This window comes from Ursus arctos, unplaced genomic scaffold (genome assembly GCF_023065955.2).
Source record: "Ursus arctos isolate Adak ecotype North America unplaced genomic scaffold, UrsArc2.0 scaffold_8, whole genome shotgun sequence".
NCBI lineage: Eukaryota > Metazoa > Chordata > Mammalia > Carnivora > Ursidae > Ursus > Ursus arctos.
In genome coordinates this window covers 36,774,064-36,795,063 of record NW_026623100.1, presented here as the reverse complement: position 1 = coordinate 36,795,063, position 21,000 = coordinate 36,774,064, and the positions used below count along the sequence as shown (strand labels likewise).

At 46.4% G+C, this 21,000-nt stretch overlaps 1 protein-coding gene across 5 annotated transcripts in view; it reads left to right on the top strand.

Moving 5' to 3' along the window:
- The window catches only part of EXOC6B (exocyst complex component 6B), a 600,511-nt gene extending 579,727 nt beyond the window's left edge, over nucleotides 1-20,784 (top strand). For all 5 annotated transcript variants that reach the window (XM_044392293.3, XM_057309029.1, XM_044392302.3 and 2 more), the window contains 2 exons: nucleotides 13,086-13,198; nucleotides 17,351-20,784. In XM_044392293.3, coding sequence (XP_044248228.1) covers nucleotides 13,086-13,198; nucleotides 17,351-17,477 — 240 coding nt within the window. In that variant the 3' untranslated portion in view covers nucleotides 17,478-20,784. The remainder of the gene's footprint in view (nucleotides 1-13,085; nucleotides 13,199-17,350) is intronic.
- The last annotated feature ends 216 nt before the right edge of the window (nucleotides 20,785-21,000 follow it).

Sequence of the window (21,000 nt, the reverse complement as noted above, 5' to 3'; positions counted from 1 at the left end):
AATAAATATTTCTCGGCGTGACGTTCCCTTTCAGGGGCGGCTGCTGATGCGCAGTGGGTCCCTGATAAAGAGCTTAATGAGGCCTCCATCCGCGCCTGGCAGCCGGGCTGGCGGGAGAGCCGGGGACCGCACAGCCACTACTTGCCCCTTCTCCTGCCCTCACTCAACCGGGGGAGTAAAAGAGCAGGAGGCCGGGGAGCCAGCCTGTTGAGTGGCCATTGTTGCAAAACTCAGGTATAAGCCCGTAGAGATCCAGAGAAACTGGGTACCTCTCCCCACCCCAGGTCCTTGGCCTGTGGGAAACCCCACGGCCTTCTTCAGGCTTCTGTGAATCCCTAGATACCTCCAGTCTTCTTTCCTGGGCTCCCATTTCCACGGTGCAGTTGTGCAGCTTTCTAGGTGGAAAACAGCCTCACAGAGTTCACCAAGAAATAAATAAATAACTCATTCACCCAAGCAATTGAGAGCAGAATTGATTTGTCCAAAGATTAGGATTGAGGGCACGGGTTGTTAGGGGAGATTTATATCCCATAGGACACAGCAAACAGCTTCAGAACAGTCACTTATCAGACATCCCGGCTCTTCAAAGTCATTTGGGGCCATCATACCAGTAGGAACTTCCCTCTTAGCCCTTCTCACACATGTTAGTTAAGTCCCATCTCTTTAGATCAGCCCCCTTTCTGTCGAGAACCAGAGGAACAGATTCCTTCCCTCTCCTGTACTACATGTCTTGGCACCTTGGGGATCTTACAGAGCGAACCACAAACCCATTTTTCTGCCCTAAAAGAATTCTGATGCCGGATTATCTTCATTAAGATAAGGAAGTTTTTGCCCCCTCACTACAATCAGAAGGGTCTCCATGCAGCCGGTTTCTTTCTGTCTCTTCTTTAATTTAGTAGATATTAGACATTTCACATCTGAGAAAGTTTCAGAGCACACTTGCCCTCCGTGGCCTGGATCGAAATGTAAAGGACTGGATAGAGAATATTTTAGGTTTTTTAGGTCTTTGGTCTGTCAACAACTACTTAACTCGGTTCTTAAAGCTCTACGCAGTCATAGATAATATGTTAACCAATGAGCATGGCTGTGTTCCAATAAAACTTTATTTACATAAACAAGTGGTAACTGTAGTTTTCCATCCCATGATCTAGAAGAAAGCAGATAGCAGCTTTGATGAAAACAAGGAGAGCAGCCTCGAGGCTAAAATTCAATCTCCTTAGCTTAGCATATGAGGCCATTTATCACTTGCTCATTTGTCCTGCTTACTTATAAGGCAGTCCCCACCTACCTGCTCAGGCTTACATGCCCTTGCTCTGAACTTTCTTTGCTCTCTGTTAGAGTACCTCTTCGAGTGCTCACATCCTTCGATGCCCTTCTTCTGAACTTTCTTTGCTCTCTGTTAGAATACCTTTTAGAGTGCTCGCATCATTCTGTATCTGTTACTTATGGGCCTGAGCTCCTCGACTCCAGATACCGTATTATCCTTCCAGAAGACTGCCTGATACATTGTTGGTACTCAGTTTATGTTTGTTAAAATAATTCCCTCCACTTGCCCAGATTGCGGTCAGGGACAGGGAGTAGAGGGAGATCTTGGGCAGTGAGCACAAAGGGGCCAGTAGTCAATTCCATGCTCCTTAGTGGGCTTTTCACAGTCCTTCTCTTGCTCTGCCCTCAGCTGTTGATAGGAGCTGTTATGATTCCATTATCAGAAGGAGGAAACAGAGCTAGTGGCTTATCTGGGGTCACATCATCAGCCAGGGAACCCCCAGCCTGAGGCTCTTTTTTGCTGTGTTAACCTGCCTCCTAACAGACACCTGTGCATCAGTGATTATGAAAAATACTTTATAATGATGCAATGGTTTCATCCTGTCCAAGGCAGGGACTAGACAAAAGAAGCTTTGCCTGGCTTAGTGTTCTGTATGTTACTGTTCTCTGGAGGAAGTTTACTGTATTTATATAGCAGCCATGTTCTGAAGAGGTAGCGTATTTAGAATTTTGTCAGTGAGATTCTATGTTAAATGTCTCAGAAGAGTAAGTTATTTGGACTCATTTTGTAATCTCTCCTCTTTCACATGAAGAATTCTTCCGGAATATACATAAAGTGCAAATTCAGGGTTTGGTACAGCAAGTTTACTTCAAGGGCACACCTTTGGGAGCACAGTTCTCTACAAGACTCAGTGTGCCTGTTCAAGAGAAAACATGTAAAGAAAAGCACCCCCAGGGGAAAGAGGTGCGGCTGTTGTCAGTGTGTCTTTGTATCTGTGTCCGTCTGTGTGTACCTTAGCTCCTACGATCCTTTACTCCCATGGAATCTTTGCAGACATTCTGGGAAGCGAGGCTCTCCCTGATGTGAGGTAGGCCCCACGCTGCCCACTAGGAGCCAGCCCAGATGTCACCTTGGAGCCAAACAACGGCTGAGTCCCCGTTTGGTAGTTCTAGGGATCTTCCTCTGGAACCTCGGAACCACCTATCCAGGGCTGGGTTCCCACTCACGTGTGATAGGTATTTCCTCTCCTATTCTATGTTTCCTTCTTCCTCATTCAACCACCCTTCTAGTGCTGGTCAAGAGGACCTTAGGTTTGATCCATTGGAAAGTTTCTTGTGAAAAACACCCATTACAAGGCTGTCCCACCAGCTAGCCAATATTGTACCTACAAAATGTTAGTTCACCTATTTTAATTCCACGTAACATGTCTTTGCTGACCATCTGCTAGGAATCTAGCCCTACGCTGGTCCATGCTTGGAGTAGTCAGAACGAGAAAATATGGTCCCCATCCTTGGCGAGCTCCCCATCTACATGGGAGATGAGGCTCAGATTACAAAATTAGAAATGAAGGCAAAAATTTAAATTCTCTTCCCCAAGAGTAAGCACGATATGAATTGGTTTGGTTGACAAGCATTAGTCCAGTAGTGGAAACAGGCAGGGCATTCTTCACCAGTCTCTTCATCTTTACTTCCTGAGTTCTTTGGGCAGTCCTTTCTTCCTAAGTGAGCACAAGGGCACCATCAGAATTGTTTGCTTAAATATTAATCTATAATTCTTACTTGAAGATTTCCTTCTACTCCTTTACCCATGCATAACTCATCCATTTGAATTACTTGTACATTTTCTGCCAGAGAAGTGTGTATGTTGGTGTGCACTAACCAAGAGCAGCAGAGCCCTACTTTATCTTAATATCTCATTCCAAAGGCCTTTTCTGGAAGTTGGCATTTATTCTGCTTATTATAATGCTGTCTGTACTCTGTCCAGTTAACTCACTCTGTGGCCTTGGACTAGTTTTCACTTTGAGTCATTTGGATTTTTCTAGTCTTTCTCAGCTTACCCCTGCAAAAAAGAAAGTCTGTTTAGAAGTTTGACCTCGCCTCAGCCAAGTACCCAACCCAGAGCCTGGATCAATGAGGATTTTTTTTTTTAAGAGAGTGAGAGTGTGTGTGCGTGTGCTCACACCTGCATGGGGGGAGGGGAAGGGAAGAGAGGATCCTCCATCCCAGCATGGAGACCAATCCCATGGCCCTGAAATCATGATCTGAGCTGAAATCAAGAGTTGGACGCTCAACCCACTGAGCCACAGGTGCCCCTGGATCAATGAGGATTTTTAAAAATAAACAGCTGTGGCATCTTGGGGAGTGTGTAAGCCATTAAGCTATCTCTACCACATGTTTATCATGTGATTTTCAGCACCTTGCCCCTCCTTTCCAGGTCTTGGTCCTCCCCACCGCATCCCCCATGAAATCAGGATTTTAATGTGAATTCTATTAAACCATGGGAATGTTCTGAAATAACTAAGAAATGTAGTAGAGACAACTTTAGAACTGCCAAAGCCCTAATTAGAAGTCCTATAGATTAAACGTCATACAGGAGGCAAAAAGAGAGAGAGAGTCCATTATAGTAGCCGCTTAGGATAACAGGATTCAAATATCTTTCCTTGTCCTGTCCTTTCCCACTTGTACATATTTTTGTATAAAACCAGTAATGATATAATTTACAGTTTTTGTTAAGCTATGTAGCTTAGAAAGTCTCACATCAACTACTACACTACTTTAGCTGTCCGCTTCTAAGAAATTCCATGGACAGACAACTCTGTGTTTGCAGTCAAGGCATCATTAATGACTGAGTAGTGAGCTTGCTTTTGATTGAAGTAGCCCTAACATTCATCCTACATCATTCATACCCATCCAGAGTATGTCCTACTCCGTAAGCATCGAACACTTTCCTGTGCCGCCAGTTTAATGATAAAACTCCCCAAAACATAATGTCTGGCCTGTTCCTTGAAAAATGACTTACCTGGTTTACAAAAATAGCATTTTTATGAATAAATCAAGAATATGATCATTAGTAAGAAAATAGCATTTAGGAAGAGAGTTCTAGGACATATCATTAAGTGAAAAAAAGCAAAGCGCAAAAGAGTATCTATGGTATGTTACCCTTCAAGTGAGAAAGAAAAGGATATAAGAAAATGCACATGTATCATCTCATTTGTACAAAAGTAATACAAGAAGGGTAAACCAGAAACCAAACTGGTTACGTGCAATGGGCGGATAGGAAAGATGTAGAAAGAAGCGGAGCGACTAGAACAGGTTAGTTGGGATGAGGAGGGAGCGATACTTCTGAATACAATTTTTATATAGCTCTGACTCATTCCCCAAAATAAATAAATAATAAAAATCAACCAGAATGTGGGAGGAATCCAAAATGGAACACAAGCAGTGAAAAATGAGTCTAACTGAATTATGAAAGAATAATACAACCACGCTGAAAGGAGTAGGGAAGAAAAGAACGAACCCAAGTAATTCAAAAACCAGTATTTTCAGTGGAAATTATAAGCCTAAAGACAAAAAGAAAAAAATACATACTACAGTCTAGTTAGTAAATTTGTTTCTCACAGGAGCATGGGCCAGCAATTCCAAAATACTTTATGCTAGAATTGAACAAGTAGGTAAAATATATTACAGACAATGAAGCCAGGTTTCTCACCGTCAGAGAAAGAAGTGATAAAGAAGGAAAGAGGGAAAGGCTAGCATGAACCCCGTGGTGTCGGGACTGCAATCAGAGACATCAGATAGGACCTCATGATTTTAATATAGATACAGAAATAAATATAGATGTGTTTGTTACGTGCAAGTTAGTAAACATACATATATTTCTTAGCTCTGTCCACTGAGATGACCTAGAAGCAGTAACACCCCGGTAGGAAGGAGCATGCTAATTGCCCAGATCTTGGCTTCTAAAAACCATTCTCCAGTAGAAGGAACTAGAGCTTCTTGGAAAAATGACTGACTGCAGAGTAGGAGCAGGGAAGATACAAGATGAGCTTGCAACATCTTAGTGCCAGAAAGTAAGCAAGTGTTCAGAAAAGGTAGGACTAGTCGAAAATACGCTGGAGAGTCAGTCTGAAGGAATTCCTAATGACCAAGGCTGGAACAATTTGAAAAGCAAAATATAAATAATGATCTTATTAGATTTTAGCCCAGGAAATAAAATAAATATTCATGAGGTCATATTGATATAAATAATTGGACAAATAAATAAATGGTGGAGAAGGTACAGTACTTTTCCTCATAGAAGAATTCCAATTAATAACTACAGAAGGAATGAGAGAAATCGTCCGCCACCACCGTAAATATTTTCTCAGGCAGGTACTGCCAATGGATATTAAAGTTGGTGGACAAAAGTTTGAGGGAAAACAGGAGATTTGCATAGCCTCAAAGTATAACTCCCTACAGAAGTGTGTATTAATTACAAAGGTAAAAAATTTTTTTTAAATCTGCCACCGATGTTAATAAAAAACCGGCAAATTTCCGTATTGAACTCTATGACAGTGAAAAAAGTCTAACTGGTATTTAATATCACTGAGATGATTCCCACCACCTTTAAGGCATTAAACTTAAAGCACATGTAGAGTGTGTGTGTGTGTGTGTGTGTGTGTGTGTGTGTGTGTGTGTTGTGGTTTGCACCACAATTTGTTTAAATTTTGTCATAAATTTAAATTTTAAATTTTGTTATAAGTAAAAATTTTACAAAACGTTCAGTTGATGGTTCAAAAAGGAGGAACAGTCGGTATGTCATTTAATAGCATTTCACTGATTCGGCTCGGATTACAGTTATTCATGCTTTTCTTTTATTCTTCTATATGAGGGTAAACCGTTTATTTTAATGGCGCTTGAAAGGCCCAGCCCTGGTCTTTGCACATGGTGGATGTTTTAAAAACATTTGCCGAATTCAATGGGTTTGCATCTTCAGTAAGAACATCTGAGACAGGCAAATATGTTTTATTATTACTGTTTCAAATCCTATGAGTAAATATTAGAAGAGGTTACTTCATTTGAACTTTTTAAACATTAGTAGTTATAATTTTTTATACAAGTCTTAAGAAATATAGGGGCATCTGGCTGGCTCAGTTGGTAGAGCGTGCGACTGTTGATCTTGGGGTGGTAAATTTGAGCCCCATGTTGGGTATAGAGAATACTATAAAGTAAAATTAAAAGTAAAAGTAGAATTTGTTTTAAAGGGGGAAAAAAAAAACTCTTTAAGAAATATAAATAGAATGAGCATAGTGCAGCCACAAGTGTGGTTCTGTAAATCCTATCAGAAGTCATCCCATGCAGAATCAGGAAGCAGAAGTAAGAACTCCCCAAAAGCCAACGACAGGGAAACACACTCACAAGGATACCTGGTTGTGGGCAAAATGAACTACCTTGTGGTTGTGTTAGCAAGTTTCCCAACCCAGCCAGGCTTGCTAGGCTTCACCAGCCAAAGCAGACCCTTGGCTCTGGACCCTCTTGACCAGCCCAGCACACACGTACACACAGTGTACGTACACTGATCTTCTCTCATAATGAGACTGACACTTGGCTGAAACTTTTGTCGTAAGTGCTCCTTGGTACACACAGATCGCTTAACTTGGTTCCAGGCACACAGGCATCACTGAATTCTTGGCTGAAGTCACAACCAAAACCCAAAATAGAGTGGATGGAATACTGGAAGTACAGAAGGCATTCCAGTACTGAAGATGCAGGTTTAGATAGCACCTAGAGGCACCGTGAAGCACTAAACCATGTCCTAAGCTATTCCCTTTTAGTCTTTGTGGCGGGGACAACGCCTCACGGTGGCGTTAGTATTTGAGACATCTTCCATTTATGGCAAGTAGGATGGGTTCCCATTTGTGAGAGTGATGTCAAGTGTTCTTTTACGTGTTTCTTATGATCAAAACATGAATCGATACAAAGGAAAAATGTTGAGTAAATAAGAAAGAACACAGAGCATGAGGATACAGTAAAAATTGCAAGGTGATATTCAAATTATAAAGATCGTGGAAGTGACCTTAAGTTCCGTCTTCCACCTCGGACCCTCCTTTCTTCTTCTCCATCCACCGCCTACTTATAAGACATCAAGAAGTAAGAGTTCTGAAAGTGCATATATAATAGGCTACTTTCTGTGAAAGAAAGAAAGAGAAATAAGAAAGCGTAGGTGCCTCTGCCTATCTTCGCAAAGAGAACCGTAAGGAGGACAAATCCAAAACCAGTGGAGCTGGTTACCAGTGAGGCATGGAAGGGATTGGGGTAAAAGAGCTACCGCAAGGGAGGGAACAACACTTCTCTGAGTTGACTTTTGGAAGCAAGCTCATGTCCTATATATCTAAAAAAGTAACAAGGATGGGAGGGAGGAGCCTAAAACTAAAAGCAAGTGGACACAAATGAACCCAGTTGCAGTTAGGTGAATGCCATAACTACACTGGAGGGAAAATTAAGAACCAACCCAAGTGACTTAGAAACACAGTGTTCGATTGTACACTCACTCTTAAGTTGGGAGGGAAAATTGCAAGCAAATCTCGAGCTCTTTTTTTAATAAGCTTTTTTTTTTTTTTTTTTTGGTGGTGGTATATACAAGTAGTTCTGAACCTATTTTAGATATATTATAGGCCTGAGCAAATTAGTAACTGAGATGATGTTCTTGAGAGCCAGGATTCTCACTGTGGAAGAAAGCACGTACAAATACGGAACAGAGGAAGGCAAGAAAGAACTCTGTGAGAATGATTAGAATTGGAGGTGTTGGTGTAAACTCGTCATTTCTAAAATATGTATGTGTACATGCTTACGCCCATGTACGCATGTATATATGTGTGTGCACACACAAATGTATATGTATATTTACATGCGTGTATTTCCTAGCCCTGTCCACTGAAAGGGCTTGACTCCCCATACTTTGCCCCCCAGTAACAATGAACAAAGACGCCCCAGTAGCAATGGCCACACCTGGCACCCAAATCCTGGTCCGTTGAACATTACCACTAAAAGAAACCAGAGCTCCTCAGAGAAACGGCTGGGGCGCGGTAGATGCAAGACAAGCCTGCAGCACCTTATTATGTCAGAAAGTAAGCAAGTCCTCAGAAAATATATGGGGCATGTCACAAGGACACAGGCTTCAGCTCAAAGGGGCTCCCGCTTGTCAAATCAGGGACAAGTTGAGCACCAAAATAATTAATTAGGTATAGTAATGAATATAAGCCATTGAGAAAATGGGAACCGATGAATCCAAACCATAAATAAATACATAAGTTAATGGGGGAGAAATGCTGAGTGACAAGTGATAAATGTGGAGGGAAGGGTGGAGTTGGAATGCCATCCTTTTGCTACCGTCATAGTACAGCTGAGGCAGACGAGAATCTTCAATGGATGCTAAATCCGAGGGGAAATTTTAACCAGGAGCTGTACGTTTGCATGGTCTTAAGTTTTCTCCTCCGCTGCTTGCTAGTTGCAAAGGAAAACATGATACGTAGACAGGGAGAAATCAGACAACATCTTGACTGAGTGCTCAAAATTAATATCATCAATGAGAGACAAATGAACAGTGTATACCTCCAGACGGGATCCCCTGAGGAGTACCCAGCAGCACTGGCCAGAAATGCAGGTCTTAAATCTTATTATGAGAAAGCACTAGGAAAAAAACAGAACTGAGTGGGGAGAAGGAGGCAGGGGACTCTATTCTTCAAAAATGTCAATATAAGAAAGGCTGTGGGAATAGTCCAGATTAAAGGAGACTCGGTAGACAACTAAATGTAATACCTCGTCCTAAGCTATGTGATTTCGTGGAGCAAAACCAAAGTCTATAGACAGGACATTATTGACTCAATTTCTAAAATTAGAATACGGACTGTATCAGTATTAAATTTATCGCAGTTGAAAACTACTATGGTTATGCAGGAGAATATCTCCAATACTTAGGAATGCTGAAGTATTTGAAATAAAGGGCAGGGTACAAGCAGTGTGCTCTCCAGAGACTCGGAAAAGAACGATCTTGTGTGCCCATGTGTGTAAAGAGAGAAAGAGCACACGAAGGCTGGAGCATATGGTGTGAAATGTTGATGATGGATGTGGGAGGAAGGCATACGATGTTCTTTATTCTATGCTTATTCTTGCAACCTTGTGATAAGTTTGAAATTATTTCCAAATGAAAAACCTTACAAATTAAAAAGAATGCGATCATTAGTGGTGACTGAACGTTTTGCATCCCTGAGAGAGACTTCGCTGAGATCTAACAAGGCCATTGTATGTGGAGACCCAGGCTGGGAGGGGCTGGCTCGCCTTTGCAAAGTCAGTCTTCAAAGTGCTGTGTCAATCAAGAGGCCTGCTGGGTCTCCTGGCCTCCAAACACTGTTCCATGGAATCCAGTGGAACCGTGCCCTGTACAGCTAACTTGGTTAAATACTCCCGAGACTCTAGTCTATGTCCATCTCTCGCAGAGGTGCCTGTAAGATCTGGGCACCGGCCCTTGATAGGACTGTGGAAAGGAACACAGACCCAGAGTGGGATGGACAGGCTCAGACTGGTTGAGCTTAATAGAGTTGTGTAGCTTTCGTGCCCAGAGTGGGATCAATTAAGGAGTTTGTCATCCCAGAGCTTTTAGGCTCAGTACTGGCATTGAGAGACTTGGGCAGGAAGATAAAAATAGAAAACTGTGGAGCTAAATCATGAACTACCCTCCACACCCCACTGGTGATTTGCCCAGTTGTCATCATCCAGAAGGACATGGCATTCTTTGCAATAAATCAGAAAAGACGGATACCATTAATTCCATCATAGAAATTAGGAATTCATTAATAAAGAAGGTAGTTTCATCAAATGCATGTGTGTGTGTGTGTACGCAACTGAAAATACCTGAAATAACTTTTAGGAAATCAGGTTTTCCGAATTTTCTAATCCAACTTGTTATTCATCCATTTTTTTTGTATTCCCTCGCTAGTGTGCAAACAGTAACAGGCTCCCCCGGGTTTTTCACCTTTTTCTGAGAAGAAATTTTAATTAAGAGAAGGCTATCTTTTTTTCATAATTTTTTCCTGGGATTTAGGGGGAAAGCGTAATTGTGTTTGTGAAGCACAGTGGTGGGAGGACTGCAGAACCGGGGACAGCCCGAGTGTCTGTCGCACTCCTGGAGCAGGTGAAGAGAACTGTCTCTCGTGGTCTTCGGGCAGTACAGCACAGAAACACCACAGTTAGAGTGGGGAGTCAGGGAAAATTCTCTCCTTGAGCAGAGCTCTGTGAGGCCTTGGGGGCAGTGAAAGGAAGTGGTAGAAGCCCTTTTACTTGCCAACTAAAATAGGCCTGACCTGAAAGAGGCCTGAGAGGGCCCTTTGGGGCCAGGCCAGCCTAGACCAACCGACATGTCTGCTCGTCTCTCTCCCCGTCTCCTCTCATCTTTAACACCCCTTTCTTGGCTGAGGGGATAGGGGCTTTTCTCAGTTTTAGGCTCGGGACGTCAGCCAATTCCTGTCCTGCCTGAGGAGGTTTATAACAACTGTTCTAAAAGAATGGTTGGAAGAGGAGGCTTGGCCAAGCTGGGCAAGGCCCACAGTGCCTGTTTGCCCAGCTGCACAGTGAAGACAGACAGGGGAGGAAGGTGTGCCTAGAGCCCAGGCTCTGGCACTGGATTTGACTCTAGGCCTCTCTGGTCTTTGTTCTGCACAGAGATGGCCGCCCACTTGTCTCCATCAGCAGTTACCTCTTGGAAAGGGAGAAGTAGGGACATGTCTTGAGTCCCAAAAGCCTTTACGTGTATCTCATTGCTAAAAAGACTGCTTAGGGGGCCTTCCTCCTGTGTAGCAATGTGAAAACGGGACTTTACCCCCTCTAGAAGCTTACAGAGGGAGCCAACAGTTGCCCTTTCGTCACTCCTACCTTGGAAATGCACTGATTTCTTTTTTAGTTTTACTCAGTTACAGTTCTTAAATATTTGTTAGGGTGATAACCTGAGGCTAAATCTGGGAATGAAAGCCTTTGACAAAATTTATTTACGTTTCTCTAAGTCAGAATCTCCCCCAGACTCAGAACTCAGTTTGCCCTTAGAGTGCTCTCATTATTTTCTTAGACCCATCTAGTTCTTGGCACTCCTAACTCCGTGGCATTTTTCTTGAACACTCCTGACCCCAGCGCCAGGCTCTGTACCCTCAACCATGGACTGAGCTCATTTTTCAGTCCTGACCTCCCGTGGCCCTGGTGTTCATCTACTCAGCCCGTGTCCACGTAGGTGCAACACAGGTTGCCTCACGTAACACTACGTGATCCGTTCATGCCTTACTTCCGTGTTTCTGTGTGGTCTCTGTGTCCTGTTTACATGCTATAGGCATGTGTGTATGTCTGTATCTGTAAAGGGAAAACTCAGTGCTTCCCTACTATGTTTCTCCCCGAGTCTCCTTTACTACCCACGTGAAACATTTCGTTTCTGACACTTCTGGTCACCAAATGCGTGGACGTTTTGCCCCACATCAAGCAGTTCCCTGCAACACCAGCTGGATGTCCTACAATTGGGCTCAATTCTGACACTGTTTACCCGCAGACAGTGTCAGATCCCACAGGTTAAGGGCTCAGTTCCACAAGACCCTCCCCCCAGTTGAGACACCAACCACCTGGTTGTCAACCCGGGCTTCTGACCAACTGCTGTAGATGGGAGGTTCCTTTGACCCCTCCCCAGGTTCGTTGAATTGCTGGAACAGCTCCCAGAACTCAGGAAACATCTCACTTTAGTAGATCACAGGTTTATTGGAAAAGGCCGTAAGCGAAGCCTCCAGGTGGAAGAGGTGCGTGGGGCAAGGTCTAGGGAAAAGGGCGTGAAGGAGCTTCCATGCCGGCTCTGCGCACACCACTCTCCAGATCTCCGCGTGTTCACCAACCCGGAAACTCTCCACACCCCATACTTGAGGGATTTTATGGAGACTTCATCACACGGGCATGACGGATCATGAACTCTATTTTCGGCTTTTCTCCCTTCTCAAGAGAATGGGTGGTGGGACTGAAAATTCCAAGCTTCTAATCATGGCTTGATCTTTGCAGGGACCAGCCCTTATCTGGGAGTCCACCCAGGGTCACCCCATTAGAACAAAAGACACTCCTGCCACCCAGGAAATCACACGGGTTTGAGGAAATCTGTGTCAAAAACAGAGGTCAAAGGCCAATATTCGGACAAGAGATGCTCTTAGTGTTCTCATCACTTAGGGAATTGAAGGGTCTTAGGAGCTCTGTGCTGGTAACCAGGGCCAGAGACCGGTATATAGTTTCTCAGTCTGTCTCAGGGTATCAGCTGAGTAACTTGGGCATAGTCAATGCAGCAAGTCATGAAACTGGTTCTTGAACCCACGCCTTTTAACCTCAAAGGTTATACAGTTGCATATGTGCCGCTGGACTGTATCCGCCTGCATTTGTTCATTGTTGAATTCTGAGCTCCTGGAACGGTGCTTGGTACATGGAAGGCATTTGATAAGTATTTATTAAATTAATAAGTGACCAGTTACTATGACAGTCTCGTGTTTTGCTCAGTCTCAGGCCCGCCCCTGAGAGCTGAATGCTGGCCTGTGGTCTCTACAGCACCCCAGTGCTTACGGCAGAGACCACCCGACCTTCTACTGAGTACTCATTTATTTGCGTAGTTACATTACGAAAATACCAATGGTCTTCAGCCGTTCTTTCTCTTAGTACATTTTGATTTTGATTTTTCAAGTCTACTGTTAGCTGGTAGTGAGGATGTTAGGGGTCTTCTGAGATCCTGGTTTGTCTTGTCTGATTAATCCCTGGGGTGGGGTTTGAATATTTTCCAGCTTTTGGATCTCTTCATCCAGTGGGATTGGTCAACCTACCTTGCTGACTATGGTCAGCCCAGCTGCAAGTACCTGCGAGTGAACCCGGTGACAGCTCTGACGCTGCTGGAGAAGTGAGTACCCAGTCCAGGGCTCTCCGTTGGGAGGTGGGGAAGGGGCACAGGGATCGGGCTCGGAGACATTTTCTCTTTGCCAATACCTTCCAAAGACAGCAGAGAGGTCCTCTTCTTGAAGTTGCCAGTCGTCTCCACCATTGGATTTGGCAGGCTGGCCTTCTTCTTGTAGCCTCTTAATTCCTGAGCCCCAACAAGCTAGGCCAAGTATGGGTCAGGTGGACTCTGGCATTACCTTGGAGCTGAATGGGGCAACATCTCTTTAACTGGAGATGACAAGAAAGGAAGATGCCTCCAGTTTGGGCTTAGGCCGCCTGGTGAAGAGAGGGAGATTGGCCCCAATCATCTGGGGACAGCCCCATTGAACAGCCCCATAGAAGATGGCTTCTGTGGTTTCTAGCAGAGAGGTTCCTGGAATTCCTGAAACCTTCACCAGCATCCCCTCCCACTCCCTGCCAGATTGAGCCTTGTTGTGCCGACTGTCCCAAGAAAACTGCATTGGACAAGGTGTGTCATTCCTGCTCTGGGCAGTCACTGGCCAGCAGAGTGCTGCCACTGAGACTGGGTTAGCTAGCTCCGGAACAGCTCACGGCTAACCAGTATATCGCCCAGATGCTGGAGTCTGTTACGCAGCCTCGCTCTGGCTTTTCCTAACCTAGTTGAGAGCTGGCAGGCCAGAGACCAAGATCCATGTGAAAGGGAAGCTTTCTCTTGTCATCACACTAGTTAACGGCCAGCTTCTTAGAAGCTTCTTAGAAGAGTACCCTGCATCTAAGCAGTATGGCAAGTACATATATGGCCATCTGTGAACTTGGGTGCATGAATCAGTGTCTAGGAGGTCAGAGTGGAACCTTAAGCAGCAGGGAAGGCTAAGGTGTATCCTCCCTACTATGCAATTACAGGGGAGAAGGGGAGGAGATAGGAAGTAGGCAAGAGCAGGATGCAGAGGAATGTGTTTGGAGCCAAGAAACTCTAAGAGCCCAGGGTGCGACTTTCTCCAGACCAAGACAGACTGATGTTTCCATTTTAACTTTGTTTCCCATGATTCTCTCTCCCAATGACCTTCCTCCCTAGGATATCTAGAGAGTAAGTATATTATTCACTTGGGCCTTTTCCATCACTTTGAGGCAAGTCCTTCTGGTTTCCTCACTGACACTAATGACTATACTAAATCCTTACCCCGTGAGTTATCTCCACCCTGACATACTAATCTACTAAACTAGCCTGGTGCCAGCTGGCTGGCTGTCTCCTCTATCCTTGGTCCTTAGAGTGACCCTTGGCACACCAATTCCTATGGGGCTGGAGGTGGCGGTCCGGATTTTCCCCCACTCGTGTAGGTAAAACTTTGTTCCCACTCAGCTTCCTGGCACGCTCTCTACTCTTCTGATGCAAGGTTTGAAACTCAGCCCTGACAGAAGGGGCTCCTCAGCAGTCTCGCCCACCTCCTGGTGCTGAAGCCCATGGCGTTAAGATCTGGAACCTATGTCTGCGGGGAAAACTTTTTATTAGAGGCAAGGCCTAATCCCAGCTGAAATGAGGGACATTTGGGCCTTTCAGTTGGTGTTTAGATGTTGTATTCACTATGTGTCCAAATGGGCTGTAGGATTCCCTTCCAGTTCTTCTCTCAACGGTCCTTTACTTGTGTGTTCCTAAGAATCCCTAAATCTAAATATCACCTGATCCACCTTCTGTGGCTCAGCAACGGGCTAACATAAGCAGCCTCTGTGTAGCGTTCTGGAAGCCGAACAGTAACAAAGCCATGTGCTTATCCCGAGCCATCAGAAGCGTTTAAAAGCTTCCTCCCAAACACAGTAGGGCCACAGGCTGCCCAGATCACTAAAATCCCTACTTCCCAGCCTCATAGGAATCAGTCCCTTTACCTGAAGCCCTTTCCTGCTTTTCGCCCAGCCAGATCTACTACCAGAGCTTGACAGTCTCTCCTTTTCAACCTGGCGCTTCTTGGCAGGGTGAGACATGCAAAGCCCAAAGACCTGCTGAGGACATTCAGGAAAGAGAAGTGGCCCCTGTGTCAATGAGAGGTGGCCATAGCCAGAGTAGATCAGGATCCCAGTCTTCCAGAATAGGAGGGGAGTGGAGGAGCGCTCCCCTTTGGTTTGGGAGCAACCCAGGGCACAAACCAGCATGCCGCCGTCAGCCGTCGGGGCACTGGACTTTATCTTCTGAGTACTCCCAACCCCAGGCCTTACTGGCCAAGCACTCCTAGCCTCTGAGGTTCCGGGACTACCTTCTTCCTCCCTTTCTCCTACCTTATTGGGGAGCTTCCTCATGGAAGCTGAAAGCCAACTCTGGTTCCCCATCTCTGGGGGCTTCGAGTCGTCATGAAATTCATGATCACATAGGACATTAAAATGAACACCCTATGTGTGTAGGGAGGGTTTTTTCTTCCTTCTTTCTTTCTTTTTTGTTTTGTGTTGTTTTCATTTAGATACATAGCATATGCAGCAAAGGATAAGGAGTCCTTCTCTGGAATAAATAATCTAAAGCCAGGCCAGTTCCACAAACATAATTGTGCCATTCATATGTACGGGACCAAATACAGTCATCATCATAGCCTCGAGGACCCGTGTGCTTTCTTTCCAACTGACCTCTGTCACCTCTTCTTCTTCCTCACCTCCAAGCTCAGTCCTGCACGTGTGGGTGGTTGTACTCAGTGTTCTGAGTTCCCTTGAGTAATTCCAGCCCGAAGGCCCTTAAGCTTAGATCTGTGAAAGAAGTCACAACTCATTAGCGGCCGTCAGTGTCGGCCCCAACCACACAGCTTTGGTGCTCATCAGAATCTCCTGGCCTCGTGAATGTAAATGCCCTTGTGGTATCTCTAGCCTTTTAACCCATTGGCCTCACATCTGTCCCTCTGCACAAGGGCCACCCCACAGGAAAAAATGGGCCAGGATTGGCCAGAGGCCCCTGGGAAGTATACCTGGGGGTAGATTACCAGGGTTACCAGGTTCCTTCCCCCCTGCTTCTTCTGACCTGTCTCCATGCAGCCCAAGGAGCTGTGAAGTCAGAGAGTTGCCCCAGCTCCTGGGGGATGGTGGTGAAGACCACCAATGCCTACTCCAAGGAGAAATTAGTCTGGGCAGTGTTCGTAATTCTCTAACACCGGAACTAGCTGTGGGCTGGAGGGCCGGTGTGCAGAGGCGGAGGCCAGAGGTCACAGTGAGATGTCAGGTGTCAGAGGTTGTGGACTCTGCAGGGATTAGCACATCCCCACGTTCTGTCACAACGGCTTACTCAGACTTGGGTGTTTCTGCGAAACCACAGCCTGGTCTTGACTTTATCCATGCTTCCTGGTTAGGTCTTTCCATCTGGCCACAAGTGTTGGCCAGAACTGCCCATGGTTTGTGCTCTAAGAATATGCCATCTCTGGAGCTTTAGCAGGACCCGGTAATAGAAAGCTCTGCGAAGGTCAAAGGTCTGAGGATATGGACAGCCCTTGAGTTCTCAGGAGCTTCTCTTGCCTAAAGTTCTGGCTCATCAAGGGAAAGGATGGTCCACCTGCTGTCCTCCTCACGATGCACTCAGCCACCTCACCGCCTCTGGGTCCTTACTCTGAGACAGAGGAGATCAGTCAGGCCCTTAGTTTTGTTAGGGATGGGACCCAGGAACCGACTGGCGGAATTTAGAAATACACGGTGGCTTTCAGTTACTCATCTCCTCTTAGAATTACTAGTTGAGAGTATTTTTCTGCTTTATTTTTCAAATACCAGCTCTAAGGTCCCAGCAGGATTTCATAAGCTCAGGAGATGATAAGTGGATCCTAGATCTAGATGTTATGTAAGAGCCTATTGACCATCAGGGCTTTAGCATGCCCCAGATGCCTGTAACAGGAGCGTACCTGGAGATAGAGGGGAGGGAAGGAGGTAGGGTGGGTATGGACGATCAAGGGGTTGGCCCCTCCGTAGCTGGCTTTGGACTATTTTCCAAAGGTGACTGAGGTTGGGAGGGCTGTGGATGCCAGCAGGACAGCTTCCTAAATAGTAGGTAGGTATGGGCCTGACAATGGAAATATTCTCGACTCTCTCAGCTCTGGGTGGAGGTGAAGATGCACGGTGCCATCCTACCTCCCATCCGTTCTCCTTCCACCGTTGCCTCCTCAAACACTTTGCTCTCCTTCTTTCCTTCTCTGTTTAGGATGAAGGACACTAGCCGCAAGAACAACATGTTTGCACAGTTTCGGAAAAATGAGCGAGACAAGCAGAAATTGATTGACACTGTGGCCAAGCAGCTCCGGGGACTCATCAGCAGCCACCACTCGTGAAGGCTGGCCTCGGGCCCGCAGAGGCTGCTCACGACAGCCCCAGACGCCGGGACCCAGCCCCGGCTGGCCCTGCATTTGTGCATTCTTCTTCAAAGAGAGCAAATGTATTTTTTTAATAACCTGTGTACAGTATTCACATAACCTTTCCCTATAGTGAAAGAGGCACAAGAAAAAGCAAGTACGTGAGGTGTGGCTAGGCTGGGACACAGGGGAAGTCATACTGTACTCTCTGTAGTGGCCTGGAGATGGTGGTGTCACCAATCCCAGGATGCTGACCCACCTTTCATGTGGCTCTAAAGCCTAGGTCTGGGGCTCAGGAATGACACAAACAAAATGGGTCCTTGGCACTGGGAGGTAAGGTGAGTAGGCGAAAAGATAATAAAGTATATCCTGTTCACTCCCGGGCGCCCCATTCACCACACAGGTGGGGTTGGCCCTTCCCGATGCAAGGAGAGGACCTGGAAAATGTTACTGTTTAGCGTATGAAAGACCAGCACATGGTTCTGGAGGTTCATATCTCCTCAACCCACCAACTTTCATTGGCTGGGGAACAAGCATGGCTTGTGGCCAGATGACAGCTTCACTCCAGTCCCCCAAGGGTGGCAGTTTCTTTAGCCCAGATCTGACCCAGTGCTTTTATTGCTGATTTTTCTGGGGCAAGATAGAGCTGAGTATACAGTGGTGATAATTGGACCCCGTGACTAAGGGCAGGTTGCTTCACACCAGGAGGAGTTTTATCAGCTCTTGAAAGCCAGTGTGAATGGAATCAGAGCCTCGGTCCCTTCCCTATTCATCTCATCGTCTTCTTTCAGGGTCGGGGCACTTGGTTCAGAGCATAGATCGACAGTTCTTTCCATTGATCTTCACAGAGAGTCTCAGACTTGGCCTCCTTCAGTAGTGTCATTGGGATAAGTCAGATTCCAGACGCTGGAAATGGCCCTTCCTTTACCCTTAGGTAAAACCTGAAAGTTACTCGGGAGTACTCCTTGTGTTTGAAAGCCAGCTCTCTGGCCACCATCTTTCAAAGAAACATTATCAGCTCTGCACTATGGGGGCAGCTGCAGCTGGACAGGATGCCTGTCGGGATGGAGCCACTGTCACCATGAAGTAGACTGGGCCAACCATGGCCAGTAGTTTGTTGCCTCTGGCCCAGCGGTCCCTTACTAAGTCATATCCTAGATGTGAAGCTCTTCTTCCTCAAGCCCAAGCCTTCCATCCTCTCCTGAGATCCCCGTAGCTGTCTTTTGGCCTCACCTGAGAAAGGTGGTCTGCAATCCCATCCCGCGCATTCTGGAGTTTGGCAAGGGAGCCTGGACTAGCTAGCTTGGAGGCTGTGTCCAGTGTCGCACGTGGGCTCCTGCCACGTGGTGCAAGGGCTTTGCTGTGAGGTCAGTCAGAGGAGCCTGCACTTTAGGACTCTTCAGGAAGGTGCTGCTGTGGCTACCGGCAAGCGTATAATTGTGCATCAGCAAACAATGACAAATAAGCCACACAGGCATTTCCAGCTTGGATTAGTGGGAGGAGAGACTCATCAGACAGAATTCTTCACCACCTTTGTCAGCTACTGAGTTGCTTCTGGGGAGGGCAGTACTTCCTTTTTCTTTCCCCACCCCAAACCCCCCGTATCCCATCCCAACTTGCAAACCAGGGGGAAGAGAGTACACACACAGACCTGAGCCTTCCTCAAAGCTGGAGACGCCAGGCTGCATGGAAGCTCTGGAGAAGCTTTCTAAGGCTTACCTTGAGGCCTGGGTGCTTGGCCCAGGGTCTCAGGATGAGGATCGAGGGTAAATGCTGGCCCCAGAATTGCAAAAGGCAAGGGAGGGCGGGGGGCCATGGGAATGAGACCCCAGATGCCATCGCCCGAGCCCTGGGTTTGGTTGAAGGAGAGCAATCTGGAGTCCTGTTGCTTAAGAAGGGCCCAACACACACCCCTTCACTGGTCCCCTGTTGGCAGCAAGGTCCTTTCAGCTTGGAGTACTGAGACTGGGACACGGGACAGAGAGAACCTTAAGCATGTCAGTTTTTGTCTTTTCTGAGTCATCGGTGCTGGTCTGGTCTCAATCCCGTACCCTGGAAAGACTGCCGTAGAGGAAAAGTAGACAGGGTGGAGGAATGGGGTTTCCTCTGCATGTCGTACATGGAAGCCCCTCTAAAGAACACACTTACCCAAGCTCAGGACTCCTAGGGGAGGATCGTTTGGTGTATCTCTTCCCTCTCAGTCTGTCTTCAGTCTTCTCTGACGAAACCAACATGCTGCTACTGAGTTGTCTCTAGAGATACACTCTTGTTGGGCAAGGGAAGGTCAAAAAACAGGGACCGGCAACGTCCAAGCTGTTTGGATTGGCGAAGTCGGATTTTTGAGTCTTGTCTCTAGGCCTGTAGCTGGGCCAGCCCTTGAGAGGATTTGTGCACATGCGCCCATGCCCCTCAGACTCCTAAGACCTGGCCTCAGATGCCCAGAGGTGTGGAAGTGCCCCGGCAGGCCTCAATACGAGAGCAAGAACACTGGTGGCTAGAAGCCTATGGGCCTTGGAGTTGGCGTGACACTGAGCCAGTTCTTGAGCCAGTCCGTGTTTCTAAAGGGACATTCTGGTCTGGGACCCTGGTAGGTTTCTACAGAAGTGTAGGCAGCTCGTATAGTCTTAGCATTCACAGGAAATCTTTGAGTGGACTGGGAATGAAGCTGTTGGGGGTGGGGAAGAACAGGACCTAGAAATTGGAACCAGCAGTGTCCCTGTTGGCAAAAGGAGTGTCCAGCTTCCAAGGAGTGCTCCCCAGCATTTCCACTGCATACCAGGCCTAACAGTCTCTCGGGCCTCAAAGCCAGCCTAGCTTCATTGCCCACTTGGCAAGTGCTTGCTCAGCAAGACCCAGGGCCCTCTAGCCCCAAGGTTGGCAATGGCCATGCCCTTCCTCAGAAAGCCTCTCCACCCTCCCCGGGGCCTGCTACAGAGCTCCCCCTCCCTTCGCCCCCCTTCTCCCAGGACTCTGCTCCTGGCTGCTTCCGCTGCCTCTTTTTCTTTTCTTTGCCTGCGTTCGCAATTACTTTTCACTCATGTGTTGGAAATGGCCTTTTTATTTTGCACAAATAGTTGCACATTTATGGAGGAAATTTAGGAGAGTCCATTTTTAACTCTAAAGGGAATTTTTTTCTTTAAGACTCACTAGTAAAGCTACTGATGCAGATGGGCCTCGTGGTCAGTGGGGGCCTCCCGTGTAGAAAGAGCATGTTTATTCCTCCTGTACATTTTCTTCTCTTAACTGCTATTAAACAAGGGAGCCTATGTACCTGTTTCAAAAGCCACGGTGTTGTCTCATGGTTTTTTGGTTCTTCTGCCCCTTTCGCACAGCGCAGCTATGGTTGGCGAATTCAGTGGCAGCCGTTGCACCCCCTCAACAGGACTGAGGACATGAGCAGGCAGAGGCCTGAGGGGGGAGAAATCCTCCCCGCCACACAAGGCAAGGAGCCCTTGGAAACATCCCAAACCCGTGGGTTAGGTTTTCCTGCCTGCAGTTAACA